This window comes from Barbus barbus (assembly GCF_936440315.1).
Source record: "Barbus barbus genome assembly, chromosome: 28".
NCBI classification, from domain to species: Eukaryota; Metazoa; Chordata; class Actinopteri; order Cypriniformes; family Cyprinidae; genus Barbus; species Barbus barbus.
The window spans coordinates 7,812,991-7,835,802 of record NC_136756.1 but is presented as its reverse complement, the minus strand read 5'-3'; the positions used below and the strand labels follow the sequence as shown (position 1 = coordinate 7,835,802).

Sequence of the window (22,812 nt, the reverse complement as noted above, 5' to 3'; positions counted from 1 at the left end):
TCATAAATGTGACTCATCTTCAATCAATTTGACAAAAATGCAATAAAGCAAGCCATACTGAGCGTGTAAGAGAATCCTAGCATGTGAATGTCATACTTTTTTTAAGCTATTAAATTGGCCTCAGAGCCCCATTGTCAGTGCCAGTAAACACTTGATCTTGTGTTTACTTTCATTGCAAATAATGCAGTGGTTTTGTAGCAAATAACAATGCAAACGTATTCTTTGTGAACCGCACCATTCTTCAACCCCTTTGTGTCTGCTTTGTGGTTTTTGTATTCATCTGGGTGTTGACTGACACTCGAAATGTCAGTCGAAGCATGTCAAAATGACATGTTTCTAGTCTTTCTTTAGAAAAATGGAATCGGAGCGAAGCCAAACCTCCCACAATCTCAGTGTAAAACTGAACTTTTTAGAGGTGCACAAAGTAAATATTTACACATAATATATTTGCATATTAATATAACCGTTTCATTCTAATGGATCGCCTCATAGTGCCAATGTTGAGCTCACATGACCAACCGTATACTTGCTTTATATTGGTAACCCCATGTTATTTATTCACTCACGGAATAAAATAATCCTGCCCAACTGGCATTGGTAAAGAGCGATTGCATTTTATTCTACAGTACCTGTACTTACAGAAATACTAAAGTTCACTATTTGGATTAAATATGAGTTAAAGTTAGGTTTAGTACCTAGTTGTAGTACATATATGTAGAACAGGACTGTAAAATAAACTGCTACCAAGATAACTTGGAGTATATATATTGACAATAATTCCATGCACTGCTAACCTAATTAGAGGCATTTGGCAAACATCTCTAATTATTCTCGCGAAGTACGTCAGAAACTGTAATTTAACTGCAAAATAAGTTATGTAAAGCAAAACAATTTACAACCGAGAACAGATGACATATTGTGGCTAGTGGTTTGGCAAAGCTTTGTTTCCATTATAAACTTTTATATTATAAAACACTTTTCCTAGTTTTTCAAGATTAACCTGTTTCCAATTAACATTTCTGTTTGCCTGAACACTGGACAAGCATCCCAAAGAGCATGATTTTAAGCATAAAGGCTATGCTGCCATCATTTCTTCTTTGGCTCAGGTTTGATAAATGCCTCACTCAGAGGGTGAATCTGTTTAAATCTATTTAAGTAGATTCAATTTATCAAGATGCTTGTTGGTCTAAGTCTTAAATACATTCAACACTTGAGAATTAATTTCCATTCTCACTGTTGAATGTTGGTTTTCTTGCATTTGCATGTTGCAGTCAGACAATTGTGGGCTTAAGTCATATTACAAAACGCATTTTGTAAATACAATAACTATTAAGCTTCATGTTCACACTACAATATTCATATTTGATTGTTCATTTAGTTATTAAAAGAGAAGGCAAAGAGAAGTGATCTGTCAATGAGATGCATTTGCATGTGTATTGTTGTGTGCTGTGTGAAATGTATACATGACTCAATAACATCTTTTGTGTGCATGAATTGTGTGAAAGAAACCCAGTATTAGGAAGCAGAGCCTTGGGGCAGACAAACACCAACCAAATAGCATAGGAAATATCTGTATCAGCCAGACTTCTCATGTAATTTTACCCTCATAACCCTAGCTCTCCATTTATACTGAAATGCATACCCGCTCAGATTTTGTCTACGCACCCAGATAAGCAATTCCTCTCAATTTACATTTGTATTTGTGTTGCAAATTTAATGTCTCATATGAGTTTACATAAGGCAATTTTTTGGCCTAATCTCGAAGTGAGAGCTGCCAAGTATCATGAGCAGTGGTTTCCTTCTCCTGCTAGTCACATAAGCAGAAGAATGTGCCATGAAACCCAATCCATGAAAGAAGTAATTATCATCCTACAATAGGAGTTTGTGTTCATTGCAATGCCCCACTCACGTGAACGATGACATCTCCAGAATTGTTTTAAGAGGTTTTTTGGTTTGTTTTGTGCATGCATGTGTGTGCATCAGTGTGTCTATGCTTTTACAAAGAATTGCACACGTGTATTCAAGTTTATGTTAAAAAACAGTGGCCTAGAATAAAAGAGGTCTCCTGCTAATATGATATGCTTCAATCTTCTGAACCAGCAGATACTCATACATCTTCATACCTGCAAAACAGGCTCCCCATTAGAGTCACAGTTCAAAGTATCCTTTCCAACTGACCTTTTGCTAAGCTCCATCCCACCTGTGTTTGCTATATTTTACAAGCATGTAATAAAAACATAGTAAATCAATTTGTCACACTTTATATTAAGGTTCAATTCTCACTATTAACTAACTAACTACAACATTTGTCTCAATAAACGTCTAATTTGCTGCCTAATAATAGTTAGTAAGATAGCGGTTAAGTTTAGGTATGTTGTAGGATTAAGGGATCTAAAATATGGTCATGTAGAATAAGACATTAATATGTGCTTTTTACTATGCTTTTATATATGCTTTAATATGTACTAATTAACAGCCAATATGCTAGTAATATGCATGCTAGTTAATAGTGAGAATTGTTCCATAAAATAAAGTGACCTGGTAAAAGATGAAGAGAAAAAAAAGTAAAAGTGCAAAAAAGTAAAAAAAATAAATAAATAATAAAAAGGAAAGAGAAAGGAGATTTCAACTTGCTGCTTGAAAATCAAAATGGCAAGATATAAACTATAAACAAATTTGTGAATTGTGTGATTTAAGTCACAAATAAGTTACTTTTATAATTACAAACTTATTGGAAATGGACTTCCATAATTATTACATAAGTTTAATTGACTTTAGAGCAAATGTAGGTGTTTTACTGATATATACATGTTTATGTGGAAACGAGGGGATTCAAATACTTTAATCCACTGCATCAAGACTTATTAAATGAATTTGAAATAAATAAGTAAAACCCGGTGTGTCCTCTCTGGATACATTGTGTCACTATTTTAAATGCCCCAGCAACGTTTGATAAACCTCTGCATATCCATTTTAAACTGCTGAAACACATGGTTTCTAGAAAGCACAAAAGCTTGTCTGTATTTATAGGGCAGGTTGATTTAGGATTTCTAAGTAACGTTAAGGCTGGACTTAGCAAAGGGTCAGTTGCAGTGATTGTCAAAGGTTCAAGCTCTGCTGGTACAGAATCTTGAGCTCTGTTTGCACCTGCATAGACTGCATTTCTCATTTTTAGCATTCTGCGAGCTCATTCCCTTCCCTTCTGCCACCTTGCATTGCTCCCTTCTTTCATAATCTAGCCATACCTCCGACTCCACTGCCAAATCAGACCTACCTGGAGGTGCTGATCTACTGTGTGGGCTTTTTCCTCATCTGTGTGATGGTGGTGACCGCCGTGCTGGCCAAAATGCACAGCTCGGCCAAGAAAAGTGACTTCAACAGCCAGCTGGCCGTCCACAAGCTGGCCAAGAGCATCCCGCTGCGCAGACAGGTAACAGAAAGTAGATAGGGGGTTTGATCTCTTTACCACTAAACAGAAACGTCTCATTTCAACAGCTTCTTCTCATGTTAATGTTACTGTTGAACGTGTTGTAGCATGTGATGGATACTGAAGTGTTTGTCCAAAAAAAAAAAAAATACAGATCACTTTCAGAGGTTGTCTAGATCCACAATACTGTTTGAAGATATTTAATTATAATGTCAAGCAATGAAAATTCTGTCAGAGAGTTTTCAGTAAATATAATCTTGGTCGCACTTTAGTTTAAAGACCAATTCTCACTATGAACCAACTATTCGTAAAATGACTTTTGCCTCAGTAAACTCCTAATTTGCTGCTTATTTATAGATAGTAAGATAGTTCTTGAGTTTATGTATGGGGTAGAGATTAATGGATCTAAAATATGGTCATTCAGAATAAGGCATTGATATGTGCTTTATAAGTACTAATAAACAGTAAATATGCTAGTAATACGCATGCTAATAAGTAACACGTTAGTGGTGAGAATTGGTCCCTAATCTAAAGTGTTGCTCTGTTCCTTAAGCTACGGTCACATCTGCGAAATTTCATAAGCAAAAAAGGCGAAAGTCTATTTTTTATTGTGTACTGATGTATGAAGCGTTTTCAAACCAAGCAGCACTGAATCTGCATGAAATTCACATGGATTCCTACTGAAAAGACTTGATTTTACCTGGGAAGATGTATGAAGTCCCTTTCAAACCAGTCTGAGGGGAATCGGCATAACCAACTTGAACCTGTTGTGAAATCTGCATGAGGAAATTATTTGCGAATATTCAGATCATGGATTCCTAATGAAATAGAGCTTTCATATGGCTTTAAAAGACTTTGAATATAATGTGTAATTTAAACTCAAGGTTGTTGTCAATAGTCTAGTGATGTATAAAGCCACTTTCAAACCAGGCAGCAGCGAAACTGCTTGACCAAATTGAACTCATTATGAAACCTGCATGGGAAAATTTCCAGATCATGTTGATTCCTACTGAATTTATTGGACTTTGCCCACAGTGATGTATGAAGTCACTTTCAAACCTAGCGACTCGGAATCCTTTGTGACAAACTTGAATGTTTTGCGAAACATGCAAGTGGAAATCGTTCGCCATCATGAGAAATTCCCATTCATGTGGATTCCTATTGAAATTTCCTGTTTCCTTCGGCAAAAATTCTCAAATATTAGTAAATATAACCACACGGTTTTTTTGCATAAAATGCGAAACTTTACCATTTTAAAATAGCAAAATTAAAAAAATCTCAATATGTAAAGTTATTTTTGTAAATTGTAAAAAAAAATAGTTTTCCTCAAGGTTTTATGTTTGCCTAAAATGGCAAACTTTTACTTTCTTTTTGAGCTGATTGTGGAGTTTTGGGTTTTGATTGTGTAGTTCTGTTTTCTATGAGAACTGCTATTTGTTGGTTAATGTCAGTGAGTATCATCTCTTATATCTGCATCAGCATCTGTAGGTGCCTCTTGAGCTAGTAACTCACATACACACATGAGTCTTCATATGTGCATTTCTGTTGCTGTCTTGTATGGAGAGTAAGTTGTAAGTGTTTCCATACAGGTGTCTGTGGACTCCAGCTCATCCATGCACTCGGGTGGGATGCTGGTCCGGCCCTCGCGTCTGTCCTCCAGCGGCTCCCCTATGCTCTCAGGGGTCTCCGAATATGAACTGCCCCAGGACCCTCGCTGGGAGGTGGCCAGAGACAGGTAACACACACATACACACACACTGTACTCGTCATTTGTTGACCATCTGCTGCATAAAAATGCTCAAATGTCCTGGAGAAATGTTGTCTATTCAACAATGATTACTATTATGTGTGTATGTGTCTCAGGCTGGTTCTTGGGAAGCCGCTTGGCGAGGGCTGCTTCGGGCAGGTGATGATGGCCGAGGCTATCGGGATGGATAAAGACAAACCCAGTCGTGTCACTAAAGTGGCTGTCAAGATGCTCAAATGTAAGTTTTTCTGCCACCGTTGTTAGCCGACGGTTGTGTGTGTGTGGTGGAAGTATGCCAGCAAACTCTGGCTGGATTTCAGTGTCTCATGAGGAATCTGATGGTCTGCTGAGCTTTTGCCTGTATTTCAGCTTGACCCTGAAGCATGTTAATGGAGCTCTTGTGTCACATACCATACCAGAGCAACTGTTTATTCTGATTCAGATTCTGTCTGTTTCCCATCCTCTCCTCAGCGAGTGAATGCTCGCAAACACTCTTGACCACCGTTTCCTGAACTAATAGAATTTTAGTCTTATTTCTAGTATTATTTTAGCATTTAGTATTATTTATATACTATTATAATAATACATTGTATGATGATGATGATTATTATTATTATTATTAAAACAAAGTCCAGTGTGTTGTTTCCCCTTGTTGCAAAGTTCACATGTTGGTAGAACTTTGGCAAAACTGTCTTTAAGTTTGCGTGGTTGAAGTCACCGGCTATGATGAAAAAGCCATCGGGGTTATGTGTTTGTTGTTCGCTGATGGCGCTATACAGTTCACAAAGCGCATCTTTAGCGTTTGCACACGGGGGGATGTAGGCTGCGACGATAACAATGGCCCTGAACTCAGATAGAACGGTCGACACTTCACAACCATAAACTCCACCAGCGATGAACAGTGTTTTGATAATACCGCAGCATTGTTACACCAGTCTTTGTTGATATACACACACAAGCCACCTCTGCGGGTCTTACCAGATAGTGATGAATCTCTATCCGCTCGGTAGCTGGTTAGCCCGTGCTGCTGAATGGCGGAGTCCGGGATGCTGTCGTTTAGCCATGTTTCGGTGAAAACAAACACACAACAATCCCTTGCTGTGTAGACCGACTGAGTTGAATTAGGTCCAGTTTGTTTTCCAGAGAGCGAACATTTGAGAGCATGAGCGTTGGAAGAGCCGGTCTTGTGGGGTTAGCTCTTAGCCTAGCTCGTATACCGCCGCGCTTACCGTGCTTCCGTCCTCTCTCACACCGCTTGCGACGCTGCCTTGTGCGGGTAGCATCAGTAGGCGAGGCCGCGGTCTCGAGGTCCGGCTTCAGCAGTAAACAAAGGCCTCGTAGCTTCTCAGTAGCTGCCGGTGGGAGTTGATGTTTGTATGCGTTGCCAATATCCAAAAGACTTTAGCTTATCATAGATGAGTTTTGGGGTGATTTCCTTATGAGTTAGCGGTAAACTGACACTATTTTGTGTCAGTTATAAAACTAACTTATTGTTAGTTTTAGTTAACAATAAAAACACTGCCCTGCATCGCTGAATGCTACTACATAATTAATCATATCACTGTTATTTTTGTGTTGGCTGATTCACAAATAAATGACTCTTATGAATTGATTCTGTAGATAAATTGGCGAAACAAACTCCCAAACTCTCATTATCCATTTGATTCATTCACTTAATTAACATCTGACGCACTTATTGCTCTGTTATTCATCATGCATAGACAGTATGTTTTCTCAACACCATTATAAATTGTAGCAAACTGAATTACCCTGAACAAAAAAACAAATGTTCCTGGACTTGTACACAATTCATCAATGCACATTACTTTATAGAAATTCCCAGTAATAACATAGCCTAATTTTTTAGTTTCCACTCAAATCAAGTGTATCTTTACATTTTCTACCAATAATTCAGTTTTACTGAAAAATGCATCAGATTATGCAAATTAAATGTTGCAAACTGTTAAATTGATTTCAAGTCGACAGAAATAAATGAAAAAAGAAAGCATAAATAAAATCACCCATCTGCGCGGTCTGTTTGTCCCTCACAGCTTAGAGGCTGAAAGTTTCGTGACCTGTCATACTAAGATATATGTGTGTTCATCAATATTGCTTTTATAGCCGACGCCACAGAGAAGGACCTGTCAGACCTCATCTCCGAGATGGAAATGATGAAGATTATTGGCAAACACAAGAACATCATCAACTTGCTGGGGGCCTGCACACAAGATGGTGAGTAAAGGATGAATTAAGAAGGAGGGAGGGAGACGGGTGGGCGGATGGAGACGTTTAGAGATAATTCAATACGGGCGTAAATCATTTCATATTTCAAAATCAATTTGTTAGGCATGCTGCTTTTTGACTTCAAAAGGACGGGATGTTGTCATCAGTCCAGCTATTGTGATTGCACATGCTAGATAAATTTAACCCAGCTTCCTTATTGAATCATTTGTAAATCCTAGATTAAAAACAGCAGCCTCTTCAAGGCTACCCCTGTGTAAAATAAAATGCTAATTTGTCTTAATTTTTTGTGAATTAAGTACACTACCGTTAGTATTTTTTGTATTACTTAGAAATTTTAGTATTATTTATGTACTGTTAAAGTATTTATTAATATTTTGAAATAGCTTTATATATATATGTATATATATATATATATATATATATATATATATATATATATATATATATATATATATATATATATATATATATATGTATGTTTTCAGTTTAATTTTAGGATTTTTGTTACAAGTTAGATTTTTTTAGATTTCTATTTAGAATTCATATTTATTCTAATTTTTGTAACTGATTTTATTTCAGTAAGTTACCAAGGCAGCATATTTGTTACATTTTTAAAAAAGTTTTTAGATTTGATTTATTTTGGCTTTATTTACGGATTCATAATGAAAAAGGTTTCTTTGTTTTTATTCAGCAAGGATGCATTATATTGATCAAAAGTGACAAGAAAGGCTTTTATAAAAAAAAAAAAAAAGATTTCTTTTGAACATTTTTATTCCAATCCTGAAAAATATCTGTCACATTTCCACATAACAATGAAGTCACACAACTGTTTTCAACATCAAAACATCATATTATAATAATTTCTGAAGGATCATGTGACACTGAAGACTGGAGTAATGATGCTGAAAATTCAGCTTTGCATCACATGAATAAATTAAATTTTTAAATATAGTAAATAGAAAACCATTATTTTAAATTATAATAATATTTCACAATATTACATTTTTTTTCTGCATTTTAAATAAATGCAGCATTAATGAGCATAAGAGACTTTCATTAAAAAAAAATCTTACCTACCTTACCTAACCTTTTGTAAAATAAATATGTTGTGGGAAAAAGCTGTAAAATACATGTTTATTTAAATCACATTTGCTATCATTATATTGTATGATAGAAATACTGGCATTATAATGGCTTTCCACTAAGCTGCTCTCTAGACACCTTAATTAGTATTAGCCATTGCAAAGTTCATGTCGTTCGACCACTAATTTCGATCAGCTGTGTTATATTTCTACCTGAATTATGTGACTGAAATGTTTTCATATGTCCATTGTCAGGTCCACTCTACGTCATTGTGGAGTTTGCAGCAAAGGGCAATCTGAGGGAGTATCTGCGTGAGCGTCGTCCACCTGGGATGGAATACTGCTACAACCCCGACCAGGTGCCTGTTGAGAACATGTCAATCAAAGACCTGGTGTCCTGCGCCTACCAGGTAGCACGTGGCATGGAATACCTCGCATCCAAAAAGGTGGGCATATCAAATGCTTCTGTTCTCATATCAGTCAAATTAACATATGACTTTGATTAATTATTTGTTTGATTAATTTGCATGCATGTTTTCTCTGTTGTAGTGTATTCATAGAGACTTGGCTGCCCGTAATGTCCTGGTAACCGAAGATAACGTTATGAAGATAGCAGACTTTGGCCTGGCCAGAGACATCCATCATATTGATTACTACAAGAAGACCACCAATGTAAGATTTTGGACTAAGACATAAGAAAAGTCACTTTATTAAAAATAAATTCATATTAATTTGGTCTTTGATTGCTGTTTAAAGTACTATGAACCTGTCCAAGCAGCTGCTGCTTGTCTGAATTATTATGCTTTATGAAATGATTCTTGGCGCAATTACTGGTGGGATTTTCTTTTAACATCGACTTTGAATGATAACTAGATACATTTTCCGAAGTAAATGTGAATGGTGCTTGCTGTGGCAAAACTCGGCACTGTACAGTTACTAGCGTTGTTTTTTTTTCCCCATGTTTTAGCAATTAGCTAGGATTTTTAGCACATTTGAACATTAAGCTAATGTAACTATTCAGTGCTAGCATGTGTAGCATGTTGGGAGTCCTGTTTGCTAGCATGAGTCAAAAGAGCCAACCACCCTTGTCTATATGATGTTCTGATACAGAGATGTAAGCCATGCTAAATGGTTGCTAGGGTACTCGGTTTGGTTGTTAGGGAGTGGCTTGGCAGCTGCCAATGAGGATACTCCAAACGCTGCTTGCCAGTATAAATTATATAAAGCAACCCCCATGTCTCTATGACATTCAGATTTGAAGATATACCTCTTTAGGTTTGGGTTGCTAGGGTGCTGTAAATGGTTGCTAGGGCTTGGCTTGATAGCTTCATGATGATCCTGAGAGTCTGGATCCCCCATATCCTGGATCCTCATGTCCTGAGTCCCACCCCCATGTCTCAATGACAATTTGACCCAGATGTTCAATGCAAAATTGCTACGCAATTACAATTGTAGAAAAAACACATGCTCATTTCCTTCACCATAGTATGTCTATGGGCCAATTTTGGAGGGCTCTTGCGCCCCAAGGGTACAATTTATATGTCCTCGCACAGCTTGTCAGCCTCTTCAAATGCAGTGATCCACATCTTTCTACGAAATTCTCACTTGGTGCAATGACCCGTCAAATTTGGTTGCAATGTTAAGTCTATGGGATTTTTTTACCTGCTGTGCGAACATTGTGTGCCCAATCGCTTATAAAAGTCATAGCACACCTCTCCGCCTAATTCGTGGGTCTGTGACAAATGGTGCGGGACCAGTTATGCACCAAAGTTTGTACGGAAGAAGAATAATAATAGACAAGTGAGATGCTTGCAAGCAAAACGAATTACAATTTCCTCCCAGCAGGATTTGAAGGCAGCATTTGTCACAAGCAGAAATCTCAGTTCTTTAATCTCAAACAGGTGATGAGTAAGTGAATGAAGTGCTTGTGTTTTCCACAGGGTCGTTTACCGGTGAAATGGATGGCGCCTGAAGCTCTGTTCGACCGCATTTACACCCATCAGAGTGACGTGTACGTCTCAGTATATTCTCTCAAACTCACACGCATACAAAATGCATTTGTCTGTTAATAATAGTCATTCTTTGCATGTTAGGTGGTCTTTTGGGGTGCTGCTGTGGGAGATCTTTACTCTTGGTGGCTCACCGTACCCAGGTGTCCCTGTTGAGGAACTCTTCAAACTGCTAAAGGAAGGCCACCGCATGGACCGCCCCTCCACGTGTACCCACGAACTGTAAGACTGTTTTAATGCGGTATCTTCTGTAACGATGTGAGAGGTTTCCAGTTTTTAAACCCGTGTTCCTCTCGCAGGTATATGATGATGAGAGATTGCTGGCATGCCGTCCCATCTCAAAGACCCACGTTCAAACAGCTGGTGGAGAATCTAGACCGCATTCTCTTTATGACGTCCAATCAGGTAAGCCCTCGCTGAAGCTGCATCAGATCACTTGGATAGTCCACAAATAAGCTTTCAGTGCTTTACATGGCATTGTAACTGATTCAGAAGCAGCTGTTTTTCCCCTAATAAAATGTAATTGTGACCTTGCATGACAGCATAGAAATATTAAATAAAAACTATAAATTTTTTTGTTGTTGTTTTTTTTATTATTATTATTCAGTAATTAATAATTATAACAATTAGTCATTAATAATTATCACAAAAATAATTTAATCATCAGTAACCATCAAGGATAATAAAAAAAGATGTATCCAATAATAATAATAATAACAATAACGTATTATTATTATTATTCAGTAATTAATAATTACAATAATTGGTCAATAATGATAATAATAATTTGATCATCAAGGATAATAAAAATAAATGATCTAATAATAATCATATTAATTATTATTATTATCATTATTATCATCATCATTTTATTTTTATAATCGTTATTATTATTGTGGTTGTTCAGGGAATAATAATAATAATAAATGAATAGTAATGCATGATAAAATAATAATAACTTAATAGCAGTATAATAACAAATAATTTTTTTGTTCTCCAGTAGTAGTAGTATTAATAATAATAATAATAATAATAATAATAATAATTAGTATTAGTTGTATTGTAGTAATTGAATAATTAATAATATCAATAGTCCACAATAATAATTAAATGATCAAATAATAAATATATAACAATAACAAAAAAATGCTGTTATTGAGTAGCTATAACTACTACTACTACTACTACTAATAATAATAATAATCATCAATAATAATACAAATGATCTAATAATGATAGTAATAATAATACATTAGCAAATAATATTAATAATAAAGTAACACTTTAGCACAGGGACCTATTCTCACTATTAACTATAGTTGTTTTGCATGCTAACATGCCTATTATTAATATATTGGCTGTTTATTAATACATATAAAGCACATATGACCATATTCTACCCAATACCTAAAATTAACTACTTTACTAACTGTTAATAAGCAGCAAATTAGGAGATTATTGAAAAGTTATAGTTATTGGTTTGTTAGATCTTAAAATAAAGTGTGACCAATAATTATATCAATAATTTCTTTTTTGGATTAACAGCAATAATAAATGATCTGCGTATTTTACGTTTTCAGGAGTATCTGGACCTGTCTGTGTCTCTGGACCAGTTTTCTCCAAATTTCCCAGACACGCGCAGCTCGACGTGCTCTTCCGGTGAAGACTCGGTGTTCTCCCATGACCCCGGCGCTGATGAGCCCTGCCTGCCCAAATTCCCCCCTCACCCCAACCGCGGAGTGGCTTTTAAAAAGCGCTGAGCTCCCTCACCTTCAGTTCCTCTCCAGTGTGCTACCTGGCTGGACTCGGCTCATGAACTCTAGGAGACCATGCTTTGCCACATAGCACACTACAGAGCGGCCAAGAGCTGAAGAGCTCGGCACGGACTTCACATAACGAGACGCTAGTTTCACAGCTGGAAGAGAGCAAACTGGGCCTTCACTGACCCCATTACCTGTTGTTGCTAGAAAGCTACAGGGCACTTGAGCAGAAAGTGGTACACGCGTGTTTCTCAAGAAATATCCTCCTGCCATTTATAATACAGAAAAGACATTACAGTCATCAAATGAGGAACAGAATGATGGATGTTGGGAGTGTTTATAATAACAAGGACTTTTCTTTTGACCAAATTCACAAGAAAATGTATTCCACTAAATGCTCTGCCCGAATGTATTGTTTTTACAACGGGCAAACAGATTATCTGACTGACATCCGTTCTTGTAAATACATCTAGAAATGTATAAATATGAATTTATATTTACACACTACCCTTATTTTTATGACACTATTTGAATTTTGTTGCTTTTTGTACGAGGATGCGTTTATGTAGAACTTTTTGAAGTGTAGCTTTTTTGAAAGGGACGGCGAAAAACGTCCACGAGAATTGTCGATGAAATTATATTATTAAGAGCTGATAGATGGCCAGTTTTGTTACTTAATGTTGTTGTCCTCTCTCGTTGATGCAGCTTGGCAGAAGTGGCTCAAAACTGCTGCTATCTTCCTGATGGAACTCAGTACAGCGTCAGACTTAAGCTATTATATTATATATGTATTGAAAAGGTTCTCTTCTTCGCGTCTTAAGCAAGTCTGTAACAAGTCGATGCATTTTTGGAAAGATCATAGGGAAAAAAGGAAATTCTCAATGAACACAAAAATATAAATCACCTAAAATGTACCTCAGAGAGAAGCTATAAATGATTAGCTTCATGTAATGAGATGACCGTACATTAAAACAATGGTCAAATTTGAGTAAGATCAATAGATTGCATGTGTTACTCTACAAAAACGACATACAATAAAATGCTGTCACGAAACCTTTCATACCGCATAAAGAACCTTGTAAATATCACTCTTGCTGATGAGTTTACAACGTAAATTGTGTTTACAGTGAAATTGACTCTCTCATTTACTGCAGGTTAGTAGGGGTGATTAAATATTATAATGCAAAGCTTACCGTGTAAAAGCCGAGCGTAGCCGTTAGCGCTTTATTTATAGCGGTGTGAATGACCCTTCTTAGCGAGGTGCTATGCTGCAAATGCATCAGACGACAGACACTGTTACAGTGGCGACTGGCTCCCTGCCAGCGGCTGATGCATCGCTTCCACTACGCGTTCTTGGCGATGCACACTTGTGAACCCTGATGCCCACAACCAGCTCACGCTCCTGCAGCCAAGACAAAAGTACCAGCTTTGATTTATACGGTTGAAAATGTAGTTGAAGGTTGCAGAGTATACAGCAGTTTAAATTTAATGCTGTTTGTCATGTTTATGGGACGGTTGCTGTAAATGTTAATTTGCGGAAACATTGTTTTGTTCTGAGAGACGCAGCGCAGGTCAGCAGATATGGAGTTGTGAAACACTGGTTGTTTGTCTGTTTTCTCCAAAGGCATGCAATTATGATTGGGATTGTTGCATTGCAGTTTAGACAACACCAAATTCATGGCTCAAATGCATCAATAAATGTATCAGCTTTTATATAATATGCAACAGCTTGTGTGGAACTCTTATTCTGAGTTGAAAGTGAGTGACTCCAAGGAATAGTTTGTCTAAAAATTAAACTTCTGTAATACTCAACTTCTTATATTTCAATGTTTCTTTGAAGGATTTGTTAGACACAATGTTGTATCATAAAGTAGCATAAAATGGGATAACATTTTAGGTTTTACAGATTATAACAGTAAAAAAAAACTGGTAAAATATCAATATACTAACCTGTTAAAGTACTAAAATCTTTTTAGTATAATATAATATATTATCAAAAGCTTTGGCTTTTCCACAAGGTAAAATAATAAAATAAACATTAATTTAACAATATAAGATGTAACATAAGACCCTAATGTACATAAATGATAACAACAAATAAAAAGAATATTGTAAAATACATCACAGAGGGAATTCTGGGAATATCAAGTCATGTTTTGTCACTTAATTTAATGTAAAATTACATGAAATGTCCTGTTTGTTTTTCACTGTATGTAGTAAAGGAACTTACCATCAAACAATTAAAAGGTTTTTACCATATAATTTTTACTATCTTAATTTTTTTATTTTATTTCATTATTATTATGAATATTTTTTTGCAAATACTCCAAAAATAGCTTTAAAATATGTTATTTGATTTCGGAGAGGCTAGCAATAGCAAGCTAGCTTTGAAAGCATAAGAGCCCACCTTTCCTGCAAATCACTCTCCAAAGTCACACCTCCTCCGAAACACATGAACGCGCACAGACAGACCAGACGCTAACCAGTGATACAATGAGAGACAGCATTCGTGGAGGACTGAATGCAGCGCTGTCAGATTACCTCATGTCTCATTCACCGGTGAGAAAGCATTTCAGTACAAAATACATAGTATTAAAATAATAACGCCTTCCATTCTTGCTCGGTCTGCAATAGCCTTATGAACGTGCTGATGACATATCACGTCTACGCGAACAGGGTGGTTGGAGGTATGCAAATACATACGTTGACATGCAGGTAGGACAGCCTATCGTAGCCCTTGGACCGAGAGATATGATTGGACTAACAGTTTATGGTCCCATGCCTTCCACAGATGACATAAAAACTAGGGCTGTCGACTAACCATTAGTTGACCAGCAGAGGCTTGGCCATGACGGAGAGATCATTAATGACTGGTCTATAGTAATACAATACATCGGGCAGGACATCCAAACACTCGCCTATCATTCATCGACCTCAGGCTTATCATCTGAAATGTATAAGTATTAGCAACTTTACCTGGCCGCTCAATCAAATGTTAACCTAGAGAAATTTGCGCTATTGAAGTGTCTATGTTGATTGTGGAAGCTGTAGTGTGCTCCCTGCCTGACAGATGGACGGAGATGTTCCTCACTGCAGAACACAAGATCCAGGGGGCGAGGTTGGGTCCAGATCCAACTCCTCCCACCTTACATATACCTAAACCTACCCGTCTCCACCCCCTGATCCCTAAACCCACCCATATCCACCCCTAAACCTACCCGTCTCCACCCCCTGATCCCTAAACCCACCCATATCCACCCCTAAACCTACCCGTCTCCACCCCCTGATCCCTAAACCCACCCGTCTCCACCCCCTGATCCCGAAACCCACCCATATCCACCCCTAAACCTACCTGTCTCCACCCCCTGATCGCTAAACCCACCCGTCTCCACCCCCTGATCCCTAAACCCACCCGTCTCCACCCCCTGATCCCGAAACCCACCCATCTCCACCCCTAAACCCACCCATCTCCACCCCCTGATCCCTAAACCCACCCATATCCACCCCTAAACCTACCTGTCTCCACCCCCTGATCCCTAAACCCACCCGTCTCCACCCCCTGATCCCGAAACCCACCCATCTCCACCCCTAAACCTACCCGTCTCCACCCCCTGATCCCTAAACCCACCCGTCTCCACCCCCTGATCCCGAAACCCACCCATATCCACCCCTAAACCTACCTGTCTCCACCCCCTGATCCCTAAACCCACCCGTCTCCACCCCCTGATCCCTAAACCCACCCGTCTCCACCCCCTGATCCCGAAACCCACCCATCTCCACCCCTAAACCCACCCATCTCCACCCCCTGATCCCTAAACCCACCCATATCCACCCCTAAACCTACCTGTCTCCACCCCCTGATCCCTAAACCCACCCGTCACCACCCCCTGATCCCGAAACCCACCCATCTCCACCCCTAAACCTACCCTTCTCCACCCCCTGATCCCTAAACCCACCCGTCTCCACCCCCTGATCCCGAAACCCAACCATCTCCACCCCTAAATCTACCAATCTCCACCCCTTAGGTGTGGATCCAACCCAGCCCCCTGGATCTTTGTTCTGCAGTAAGGGGCTACTGGATGGAGGCACCGGTGCCCTCACTTGCTCTTAAAATACTCCCTCATTTTTGCTCATACAGATAAGAGTAATACATCTTTCGAATTTGCAAAGACTCTACATTTATTTGTGTGCAATAACAAAACATTGTGCTTTTATAAAATAACGAATGCAAACAAGATGCACTTTCTGTCTGTCTCGGTCTGTGAACTTGAGCGCGGACCCCCCGAAACTCTGTGTATACTTTCCTTACAGATATGAAAACATATCAATAGAGAGCGGAATGTTTACTTTCAAATGAACCAATTCTAATGGAAAACAGTTGTTCTCCGATTATGTAATCCATATGAAACATGCATACAGGCGCATCCACCGTGTCCGAGTCCGTGTCACCGAATTCTTCTCTTCAGCCGAAAACAAAGAAAGCACTAGTTTATCAATGAATTATTAAAATGTTAATGCAGCCTCCTTACTGTTTTTTCCTGACATATTCATAATCATTAGCTTCTGTGGTGCGCTGTGGCAAGCTGTATGCATTTTCTTGAGCGCTTTTGTCGGCAATGAAAGGCTCTTATTACTGATTTAAATAGTTTATTAATAAATGCGCGATTAGTCGACTAATGCTTAAAATGAACTAGTCGACCAGAAAAATCTTTAGTCGAGGACAGTCCTAATAAACACATATAAATACATTTAGACCACTTAACTTAGTGATTGCTATCAGGATGTGAAGAGACTTTCAACCAGCATGACAAAAATGTTTTTGAACCAAATCCCCTACTCAGTACGAAACACCACTTTATTGGTGCTTTTTGTCGTTTTTGTAGCCTGACAGCCTGTGATTGCCATTCACTTTCACTGTATGGAAAAAAGCAGCAGATTTCAGCCTGGAGACCTTGATTACTTTGGTTCAGGTGTGTTTAATTAGGGCTGGACCTAAACTCTGTAGGACAGTGAGCCTTCTGTCTTAAAGCATCTATGTTCTTGTGTGTGTGTGTGTGTGAAAGAGAGAGGGGGTGAGTTTATAGCGGGGGTGGACGGGGAGGATGTAAAGTGAATTGTATTATCAGATTGGGCAGATGGTGGGAAGTGGAGCCATCAGCAGGAGCAGGACAGCTGTGCTTGAGCCTGAACGTGTTAACTCAACAACGTCAGCAGAATTTCAGCGTTCAGCACAGAAAGTTGAAGGGAATCCAATGTAAGCTGTGTACTTCCAAGCATTAAGTGTCACAGAGAGGGCAAGTGCACAGTGTTGGGCCAAACTACTCTGAGCAGCCAAGAAAATCAGAGCATCCTAATAGTTTGTGTTTAGTTGGAACATTAGTTGTGTATTTGTTGGTTTATTCATGGTAAGACTGTTTGTAAACACAGTATTCAGTTATTATAAAGCCATCTGAAACACTGAGGGAATGGCATTTCCCTTGAATAAGGTAAAAACAAACTTTTGGGTTCTTTTTCAATGAAGGGTCAGTGCTAAGAGATTGTCTATTAATTTTCTATGAGATGTGATGTTTTTGTAAGCCTTAACAAAATTTGGGACATGTTTGGGTATTGATTTGTGTGTTTCTTTTTTAAAAATAATTTAATAACCTTAATGAAATGGTTTAGAGGGTTACGAGAAGGGGCTAACTAGTTTGGGACCAAATATTGATTTGTAGTTACAATAAACTTTTCCACATTTTTTTGAGTAACAAACTGTAGTCAATACTACAATTTGTGTAAACATGATCAGATTTCAAATAAATGAGCTTTGTGTTGTAACTTTCCATAAAAACACTACACTATTTTCATCATTGATAATAATAATAAATGTTTCTTGAGCAGCATATTATACTGATTTCTGAAGGATCATGTGACACTGAAGACTGGAGTAATGATGCTGAAAATTCAGCTATACATCACAGGAATAAATTATATTACAAAATATATTCAAATAAAAAATAGTTATTTTAAATTGTAATAATATTTCACTATAGTGCTTTAATTTTTAATCAAATAAATGCAGTCAATTTAAATCAAAAACATTAAATAATCTTATCAATCCCAAACTTGTATATATAAATCAATTATTTAAACAGTGTATATATAAATCAATTATTGGTGAAAAGACACAAATATTTGAGTGTTGTTTACTAAATTAGATTCATTGCTCTTCTTATTTATTTCCACAGGACTTAATTTATGTGAGGCTGTTCTTGACATCGTGTCTCCTACGCCTTTCATACACCATCATTCACTCAGTCAGTGTTTCACTCGGTCAAGCAAGGACTCTCTCCAACCAGTCAGTAGTTGTGATTTCTGTATTCATAACATTAATGAGCCGAGGTGTTGTGCACAGCAGAAGCAACAGAAATAAATGAGCAGCTCTCCTCTGACGCCATCCAAGCACCTGTGCATGGAGAATCTGATATCTCTGACAGAAACAGAGCGTCTTTACTGGGTGGAGTGCAGGGTCTTTATCGCAGTCTCTGATATCTTTACTCTCTGAAAAGGAAAATGTAGGGTTTGGAGATAAAGAGGGTATTTAGGGATCTCTAATCTTCAAAGAGCCCCAGATTGCTCTCTAAATGAAGGCCTCATGAAAGAGATTTTTTTTTTGTTTATTCACTGAATACTTGGACAAACCCACACATATTTACTGTTTCTGCATGAGTTCTGAATGTACACAAAGTGTTCATACTTGCACAGCGTTTATGGTCTGGGGTGGTAGATTTACTTGAGTTGTTTCTTTGTGAAAAAGAAGTTTACACTTTAGCATACTTGTTAGAGAAGCAACATACTTTAAAAGAATATACTTAAGTGGAAATTGAATGTATGTATGTTTTGGACACAGTTGCATAGTATTTGCCAATTAATGAAAATGCATTCAATTTATATTAAATGCTAAGCCCATTTATGCCATTGAATTTAAAATAAAAAGATAATTGAGACTTTTTAATCTCACTATTCTGACTTTGTCTCACAATTGTGAGTTTATATCTCACTGTTCTGACTGTAAAACTCACAACTGTGAGAAAAAAGTCAGAAGTGCATCTTTATGCCATGCAATTCTGAGAAAAAAAAATATTTATGGAAATGGGCTTCCATAAAATACAGTTATTGGGTTTAAGAGTTCTTTTTTGACCCGCTTAAGTAGGACTTAATTACATCTTTATAAGTCATTTCATAATTACTTCTATTGTCTTTAAATATAGTTAAAGTGTATGTACTGACAAGCATTTACATTACAGATCAAATTATTTATACTTTTCGTGTGCTTTAGTATATTAGTCAACTCTTCAAAATAAGTGTACTTATTTAAAGCATGAAAAAAAGATTATTACATAGGCCTATTGGGACGGTTCATTTAACACATGTTGAATTTTTGTGACACCAGGTCACAACAGGAGGTTACACTTTAGTACCGTATATGGGGTAAGTTGTCCCATCTTTCAGTGGTCAATTGTCCACTATATTTCTATATGAGAAAGCGGCACTCTGGCAGATGCAGGGCTTTTTGACCTTTACCCATAGGTGGGCCCTGTATTGGGTCGGTGACCCCTTGACTTAGAGTGTGTGTGTGTGTGTGTGTGTGTGTGTGTGTGTGTGTGGCTGCACTGCTGACTGGAGTCCATGTGGAGCTGAATCGCAGAAATGACAGAAAGGCCAAACAGGGCGCTCAACCTGTCAATCAATCTGAAATCTATTGTTTATTTCCTGTTTCTTCAGAATAATGGTGAGTGAAAAACAAAAGAACCAACAGAAATCTGACAAAGAAATCAACAAAAGATTGAAAGAAAGCACTGTGACAATTTAAACTATAGTATGTCAACACTTTTGGCTAAAATGCGAGTCCAAAATCCATAATAACACTTCTTCAAGTGATAAACTCCATCCGCTGTTGTCCTCTCACATCAAAATCCTCTAAATATTTGTTTAGAACTGTTTTCACTTTTTACATATTTCTCTCCTGATTCAGAGACGACTTTTTCACTATATAGAGAGACCAATGTTATGCATCGAGGACTCATGTTTTAGCCGAAAGCAACGGTTTAACGTAAAAATTAATGATGGATTTGTTTCTAACAAACATGCAGCTTTTTGTTTCACAAGACATTAACTGTTGGACTGGAGTGGATTATTGTGATGTTTTTATCAGCTGTTTGGACTCTCATTCTGAAAGCACTGCCATTGGTGAGCAAGTGATGTAATGCTACATTTCTCAGAATCTGTTCCCTTAAAAAAACAAACTTTCATCTTGGATGACCTGAGGGTGAGTTATTTTTTTTTAGCAAGGAGCTACTTGTCTAGAAAATCTCTTTTGCAATGGTCCCTTTAATTTGAAGTCTCATTAAACACACTCCTTTTTTCCTGCATTATAATTGCCATACTTTGGGGAAAAGGGAGCAATAGATTGCTCTAGACATGTCTTCTCCCATAATACACCTGTTCCCCTGAGGCTGTGCTCTGCCCCACTCACACTGGGTCGGATTTCCTCTGCAGGTTGTTCGTAATATACTCGCATGCATTAGGTGGGGCTATATGATCTTGACTTGTCAGCTTGTAAAACAGCATTAGCCCTTTGGCTAAACTTATTTTTCTTGTCTGAACAGACAAAACGATACCTGGGAGAGAAAAACACACTATATCACTTTACAGTTAGAAACGTCTGGCTTGAGGCTTGTTCTACATTTAGAATTTCTGAATCTTAAATAGATTTATAATGTAGGTCATGACTATGATGATGTGGCAATGAGCTGTACATGAATTGAATGAATCAATACATTCCCTTGTGATTTTTTTTTTCTTATTCTGCAAATAAACTGCTATAATGTACTTTGCATTGTACAAAATATTGACACACTTAATTATTAATAATTGTAGTCCCCTTAAGATTGAAGATCATACCAAACGACAGCAGCTTTGATAGGTTATTTGAATCTGGGCCTTGTTTTTTGTGTAATGAAGGGAGAAATGACTCAGTCCACTGATGTCTGCCTCAATCTCTCTAATCATATCACTGAACCTTGAAGCTTATGTCTTTGTATCCTCCGTAATTGAATTGGGCTTAGATTAAATTGCATGACAGCACTCCTATTGTTTAGCTTCAAAATAGGACACAATTCTTCCTCGGTAAGACTGTAGGGCTGAACCGACTGTCAATGAAAAGCATAAATCATGTTCTCTCTTCCTCTCTCCTCATTCTGCTCAAAATAAAGAATCTGAACGTAGCAGATTTAAGTTTGGTATGCAAACCTTTCAAGGTTTCTGCGGGTTATATGGAAGTACATTTTTAAAGACCTTTTTAGAACTAAATAAAAACTAAATGGATGGAATAAACTAAAGTAAGGAATAAACATATTATGTCAATATGCTCTCAAATGTGACGTGACAAGTGAAGTGAAGTGACATATTTCCAAGTATGGTGACCCATACTTGGAATTCGTGCTCTGCATTTAACCCATCCAAAGTGCACACACACACACACACAGCAGTGAACACACACACACCGTGAACACACACTCGGAGCAGTGGGCAGCCATTTATGCTGCGGCGCCCGGGGAGCAGTTGGGGGTTCGGTGCCTTGCTCAAGGGCACCTCAGTCGTGGTATTGAGGGTGGAGAGAGCGCTGGACATTCACTCCCCCCACCTACAATCCCTGCCGGACATGAGACTCGAACCCATGACCTCTCGAACCCGACTCTCTATCCATTAGGCCACGACTGCCCCTAAATTTTGTAATGTAAAAAAATGTAATTGTTTTGTATTAGTAACACTTCATCTTCTTACTGATCTCAATTACTTTTTAATTTATTTTACAGCAGAAAAAAAGTAAGGCTTGAATAGCTCTTTGAAACCATTACAATATGGCAAGTAGGGTTGATAATGGGCCGTATTTTCCAGGGAATTTCTGTAAACTTTCCAAAGGTTTTTGAAAATGTACACATTTTTTCCAAAAGTGTCCATTCCATGTCTGATATTTATGGAATTTACACGCTTGTCTGATTTTGCTTGTGATGGATCACAAAATGAAAGAACATTTAGAAGTTGTGAAGAGTTTGACGGTTTCACTGAGAATCAACTCATCAGTTTTGACCAACAAGCCATGTGCATTTAGTTATTGTGCAAATTTTAAACAATTACACTTACTCATTTGTACACATGTGCCAATATACACACAATTTACTAAAATATAGTTTCGGCCTGTGGAGATAAAGACGCTAAAGATGGCACCATAAAGACAATTTGTGCTATATGAGTATCTGAAGGTAGGCTACATTGACAAAATCATTTTATTATAGCTTCACATATCGCAAATACACAGGCCATTGTGGCCTGAGACACTGGGATAGGATAGCCCCCCCCCCCCCCCCCCCCCCCCCCATGACCCTGCAGAGGATAAGCGGTAAGTGGATGGATGGATATCGCAAATACAGCACTAAACTATTTACCTTATTTTGCAACGCAGAAGTAAGCTACTTTCTTTGAATGTGCGAGACTTCAAATT

At 37.8% G+C, this 22,812-nt stretch overlaps 1 protein-coding gene across 2 annotated transcripts in view; it reads left to right on the top strand.

Moving 5' to 3' along the window:
* Positions 1-14,522, top strand: part of LOC306848647 (fibroblast growth factor receptor 1-A-like) — a 46,932-nt gene extending 32,410 nt beyond the window's left edge. For both annotated transcript variants that reach the window (XM_079383316.1, XM_079383315.1), the window contains exons 9-18: positions 3,240-3,430; positions 5,017-5,162; positions 5,291-5,412; positions 7,296-7,406; positions 8,756-8,946; positions 9,050-9,172; positions 10,441-10,511; positions 10,594-10,731; positions 10,809-10,914; positions 12,090-14,522. In XM_079383316.1, coding sequence (XP_079239442.1) covers positions 3,240-3,430; positions 5,017-5,162; positions 5,291-5,412; positions 7,296-7,406; positions 8,756-8,946; positions 9,050-9,172; positions 10,441-10,511; positions 10,594-10,731; positions 10,809-10,914; positions 12,090-12,269 — 1,379 coding nt within the window. In that variant the 3' untranslated portion in view covers positions 12,270-14,522. The remainder of the gene's footprint in view (positions 1-3,239; positions 3,431-5,016; positions 5,163-5,290; positions 5,413-7,295; positions 7,407-8,755; positions 8,947-9,049; positions 9,173-10,440; positions 10,512-10,593; positions 10,732-10,808; positions 10,915-12,089) is intronic.
* Positions 14,523-22,812: the final 8,290 nt, after the last annotated feature.